At 42.6% G+C, this 6,000-nt stretch overlaps 1 protein-coding gene across 2 annotated transcripts in view; it reads right to left on the bottom strand.

The window, feature by feature from the left end:
* The window catches only part of IRF9 (interferon regulatory factor 9), a 28,255-nt gene continuing 22,255 nt past the window's right edge, over nt 1-6,000 (bottom strand). For both annotated transcript variants that reach the window (XM_087947654.1, XM_087947655.1), the window contains 2 exons: nt 2,900-3,015; nt 1-620 (listed from right to left, as the gene is read on the bottom strand). In XM_087947654.1, coding sequence (XP_087803780.1) covers nt 570-620; nt 2,900-3,015 — 167 coding nt within the window. In that variant the 3' untranslated portion in view covers nt 1-569. The remainder of the gene's footprint in view (nt 621-2,899; nt 3,016-6,000) is intronic.

Here is a 6,000-nt window from a genome sequence, read left to right as displayed (position 1 = left end):
TTATCGTACAACTTTCACTAACGTTTTATTAATTCCGAAGATATTTTACGTATGTAGTAAAAAGACTGCCAGATTATGCATGTTTTAGAGTCAGGTAAAGTGCAAACAGTATAAAGTGACATGCCGAAAGGGAAGGAAGCAACAGATAATTTGCAGAAGATGGCGGAGAAGACATCCGCCTCCCCTCCATATCCCAGCCAGGAAATGCAGACATTGATCGGGCTACGGAAGGACGTTCCTCTCCTCATCTCCAAAATGTGAAAAAGAGCCGGTCCCAAAATTTGCTTTCTTTTTCTTTTTTTTGAGGGGGGCGTATTTTAGTGTTTTCCTTTGGACGCCAGCAGCAAGCGGCGCTTCCCAATCTGTTGTAGGAAGGACGTCCCAGTTGGAGAAGGAAGAATCGCACGGAAGTTAACGGATACAACGTCCATCCAAATTTGGCCCTCCGAACCAACGTTCCCATGGTTGGTTTCTTCTCAGGAATCAAAAGCTTTGCATTCTCAGGACGTAGTTTCTGTAGAGAAGATGGCCAGGAAAACCACACCGGTGTAGGAAAATGAAGATCTCTACTACGGGAAGCCGCCGGAGGAACGCATCCGGATAGCAAATGTCTGTTCCATCTTTTTTTCCAAAAAGGGGGGAAAAAACAACAACATTTTCGTTAAAACTTTTGGAGAGTCACCGAATAAAGTTATTGGATTTAACCTGGTTTGTTCTTGCCTGCAACATTTTTGTTTATTGACTGATTTGTATCCTGCCTTTGTTGTTTTCACAAATAATTCAAGGTAGTGAATTTAGTAAATCCTCATCCTATTTCCCCTACAACAACAAACCTGTGAGGTGGTTGGGCTGACAGAGGGAGGGACTGGCCCAAAGTCACCCATTTGGCTAAGATGGCACTAGAACTCCCAGTCTCCTGGTGATTGGATCAAAGTCATCCAGACCGCTTTCATGTCTTAGGCGAGACTAGAACTCCCAGTCTCCTGGTGATTGGCCCTAAGTCACCCAGATGGCTTTCATGCCTTAGGTGGGACTAGAACTCCCAGTCTCCTGGTGATTGGATCAAAGTTGCCCAGACCGCTTTCATGTCTTAGGCGAGACTAGAACTCCCAGTCTCCTGGTGATTGGCCCTAAGTCACCCAGACCGCTTTCATGTCTTAGGCGAGACTAGAACTCCCAGTCTCCTGGTGATTGGCCCTAAGTCACCCAGACGGCTTTCATGCCTTAGGTGGGACTAGAACTCCCAGTCTCCTGGTGATTGGATCAAAGTTGCCCAGCCAGCTCTCATGCCTAAAGTGAGACTAGAACTCCCAGTCTCCTGGTGATTGGCCCTGAGTCACCCAGATGGCTTTCATGCCTTAGGTGGGACTAGAACTCCCAGTCTCCTGGTGATTGGATCAAAGTTGCCCAGCCAGCTCTCATGCCTAAAGTGAGACTAGAACTCCCAGTCTCCTGGTGATTGGCCCTAAGTCACCCAGATGGCTTTCATGCCTTAGGTGGGACTAGAACTCCCAATCTCCTGGTGATTGGATCAAAGTTGCCCAGCCAGCTCTCATGCCTAAAGTGAGACTAGAACTCCCAGTCTCCTGGTGAGTGGTTCTGAGTCACCCAGCCAGCTTTCATGACTAAGGTAGGAGTAGAAGCTACAGTCTCGTAATGACTGGCTCAAGGTCACAGAGCTGGCTTTCATACCAATAATGGGACTAGAACTCACTATCTCCTGTCGATTGGCTCAAAGTCACCCAGCTGGGTTTCATGCCTAAGGCGGAACTAGAACTCACTGTCTCCTGGTTTATAGATCAGCACACCTAAACCACTACTATACAATGGTGGTTTCTCCATGATTATCCAGGATTATTGTCTCCGTTCCTTTCTAGAATACATGCCCATCCCATAATAGCTTTCTATCAACTCAGGGTGCTTTTCTATGCTTTCTCAATGACACCCAAGGGATATTGGAGGTACACAGTCCCATCATCCACTTCCCATCTTCTCGAAAGCTAAAAAGTGGCTGAAGCACCACAAAATGCTCCCTCAGCCCTGCCCAAAATGTCAGAATCCAGGAATCCAGAAGCGACCCAGGGAACATAACAAGTCTTTCACTCCCATGTTCCACAGCCCTGTCCACCCACATGCATTGGTTTTGGAATGCCTGTCCATAAAATTCTTATTGTGTTTCCATCTGTGGACCATAGGCTCCAGTCTTGAATTCAAAAAACCACAGAGATGTTTTCTCCAGCCACTGATCAACCACAATGAGCCTCACTCGGCTCTGGCATCACACACAAAAAACCCCTTTCCATGGCGCTTCAACACCAATGTGCAATACAGGTAGTCCTCGACTTACTACCACAATGGAGCCCAAAATCTCTGTGGCTACGCAAGATAGTTGCAAAGTGAGGGGGGGGGGGTTGCCCCATTTTAACAACCGTTTTTGCCACAGTTGTAAAGTGGAATCTCTCTGGCTTTTAAGTTAGAAAAACACAGTCGTTAAGTGAATCTGGCTTTCAGATGGTCGCAAATGGGGATCCAGGGACACTGCGACCACCATCAATATGAGTCAGCGGCCAAGTGTCTGAATTTTGAACACGGGGAGGTTGAAAGCGTGAAAAACGGCCATGCCTCTTTTTTTAGTGTGCCGTTGGAACTTTAAACGGTCACTCACTGAATGGTCGTAAGTCAAGGACCACACGTCTACCTCTGTGTGTGTGTGTGTGTGTGTGTGTGTGTGTTTGTTAGCAAAAATTCTTATTTTTCTTCAGAAACTTAAAATATAAGCTCCAATTTATTTTATTTATTTTATTTTTTTTACAAAATCAAAACAAAAACAAAGTATTTTGTGTTTTTTTTTTTATGTTTGTATTTTGTACTTGGCGAAATATTTTCCCCTTTTCCTCACCTGAATGATGATGGGCTTGCAGCCCCTACCTCCGTTTTCATCCAGTTCATCTCCCACGTAGAGAATGACTCGGGGATCCGGGAGTGGTCCCAGGCCTTCCTGGTATAGCTCCAGCGCTGTGAATTTGAGACAGAAGGATCAGCACTAGCAATTCAACGAGGGCTCGAAGACGGAGCTCAGTCCAAACGCTGGTGCGTGAGCTGAGCTGTTTTTTAGCTGAGCTGAGGCGCGGCGATCCGCTCTGCCACGCAGATCAGTTGAGCTAAAAAACAAGGGGACACAGTGGAACCTCGGGTCGTGAATGCTCCTGTACGTGACCAAATCGGGTGACGACCAACAATTTGGGAAAATTGTTGCTTCTGGTTGTGAACAGATCCTCGGGTGCCGATCAGTACAGTCGTGGCGATTTCCCCTTCCGCACATGCGCAAAACTGTAGGGGAATGTGTAGACGGTTGTGCTTCCAGCTACAATGAAATCGGGTCATGACCGTAGTCCTGGAAGGGATTATGGTCGCGACCCGAGGTTCTACTGTATAGGAGAGCTAGCCAGAGGTGATATTTGCTGGTTTTCCGAACTAATCAAAATTTCCACAACTGGTTCGCCAGTACCGGTCTGAACTGGCTGAATACCACCTCTGTACAGGTAGTCCTTGACTTACGACCACAGTGAAAGGGCCCAAATTTTCACGGTGGTGATTAAGTCGAGTCACCACAGAACCGCACCTGTTTTTATATTTATACCTTTTCTCTTTGTATACAATAAGTGCTTAGCAAACAGTGTACTGTCTGAGTCAAATTCGTTTATGTGACATTGTTAAACTTCTAATTTCTACCTCTGTTGTCCAACCATTGATAAAACAGGTCCCAAGTTCGAAAATATTCTGTGGCTCCTTTTTCTTTTATCGTCAATGTTAATCTGTCCATTTCTGGCACAGTCTAAAATATTTTTTTAACTATTTCTTCCTCTGTGGGTGTTTCCTCATTTTTCCAGTGTTGCACAGCTACCATTCTTGCTGCATTCAGAATATGTAATATTAAATATACATACCCTTTATCGTATTTCTCTGGTGATATGCCTAACAAAAATAATTCTGGTTTGTAATCTATATGCTGCTTTAACGTTTTTTCTAACCACATATGCACGTATGACCACGCTTGATTTACGGCGGTCACCATTTCAGCCGCTGTCAAATTTGTGAATCCCATTATCATTAAGTGAATCCGTTGGTCATAAGTGCAAATCCAGCTTACCAATGGTGTTTATTGTGCAGAAAATTGGAATAAAATAAAAGCCACGAAATGGCAATCTGATCGCAAAAGGTGAGCTAGTTGTCAAGTCACCAAATTGCAATCACAGAATGATTAACAGATTTAACAGAGTTGGAAGGGACCGTTGTAGGTCATCTAGTCCCACCCCTGCCCAAGCAGGAGACCCTACACCATTTCTGACAGCAGTCCAGTAATGGCTAGGGGCAGTGCCATGGTTTGAGGCATTTCTAATCTGAATCCTAGATTGCGACTTTTTTCAAGCCGGTCGCAATTTCAAACCGTCATTAAGCAAACGGCCGTAAGTTGAAAACCTCCTGAAGTTGCTACATATCTTAGGACATGGATATGAGCTGGAAATTATAGCTAGAAACACTTGTTAAGATGGACACTGGACAAACACTGAGTTCAATACAGGTAGTCCTTGCCTTATGACCACAATCGAGCCCAACATTCCCACTGCTAATCCAGACCGTTGTTATGTGAGTCTGGTCCCATGTTATGACTTTTCTTGCCACAGTCACTCGGTGAGTCATGGCAGTTAAGTGAGTAACACGTCAGAAGATTGCAAAGGTCATGACCCCAGGACGTCATAAATATGAACCAGTGGTTAAGCGTCTAAATTGTGATCATGTTCAAAATATTGAGCAAAAATCCATAACTACCTGGAGAAAAATGATAAAACAGCATATTGATTTGAAACCAGAGATATTTTTGCTGCGCATTTTCCCAGATAAATATAATAAAGGGAATACATATTTGATTATACATGTACTGACTACACCCAGAATTGTATTAGCGCAACAATGGAAAAATGAAGAGATCCCAACTGATGAACATGGAATTAAAAAAATATTAGAATGTGCAGAAATGGAGAGACTAATACTTATAATCAAGGTAAAGAAAGAAACTGAATACTTTCTGACTTGGAACTTATTTTATCAATGGCTAGCTGAAAAAAACAGGAGCTAGAAACAGGGAAATATATGAAAAGGTTCAGTGACATAAGGAAGATATGCTGAATTGGTTAAAACAAATAATATTATTATTACTACTGTGTTTCTCCAAAAATAAGACCAAGTCTTATGTTAATTTTTGCTGACGCAATAGGGCTTATTTTCTGGTTAGGGTCTTATTTTCAGGGAAACAGGGTAACACTACCATAATTCCCAAATGCCATCACTCTGCTAAACAAATAATTTCCTCAACACTGTCCAACTATTTACAAAGTCTGCACTACTATTAATCTTCTCATCACTTCTTACCACCCATCCCCTCCCACTTGTGACTGTATGACTGTAACTTTGCTGCTTGTATCCTTACGATTTTTATTGACTGTTTTCTAATATGATTTGATTGCTGTGACTATCATTAAGTGTTGTACCTGATGATTCTTGACTCTTGACGAATGTATCTTTTCTTTTTATGTACACTGAGAGCATTTGCACCAAGACAAATTCCTTGTGTGTCCAATCAACTTGGCCAATAAAGAATTTTATTCTATTCTATTCTATTAATATCAATGTAATGAATATTATCATAAACATTTTGATTATTATTTCCTAACACTATATGGACCCAGTCAACACACTGTTCAATTGAAATTAGAATTTTTATATGTTATAAAATAAAAACTTTAAATAAAATAGTGATCACATAACTACTGGGATGTTGCAATGGTCATTAATTGTGAAAAAAACGGTTCTAAGTCACTTTTTTTAGCGCCGTTGTAACTTCAGTCACTAAAAGGACTGTTGTACAACAGAGACCACATGACTGGGGAATGCTACGACGGTCATAAGTACGAGGGTTTATCAAAAGTCTCTTTTTAGTGC

Source organism: Notechis scutatus, chromosome Z (genome assembly GCF_049901735.1).
Source record: "Notechis scutatus isolate UNSWTSFEM ecotype Mainland chromosome Z, rNotScu1.2, whole genome shotgun sequence".
NCBI classification, from domain to species: Eukaryota; Metazoa; Chordata; class Lepidosauria; order Squamata; family Elapidae; genus Notechis; species Notechis scutatus.
This window is presented reverse-complemented; position numbering and strand designations above follow the sequence as displayed.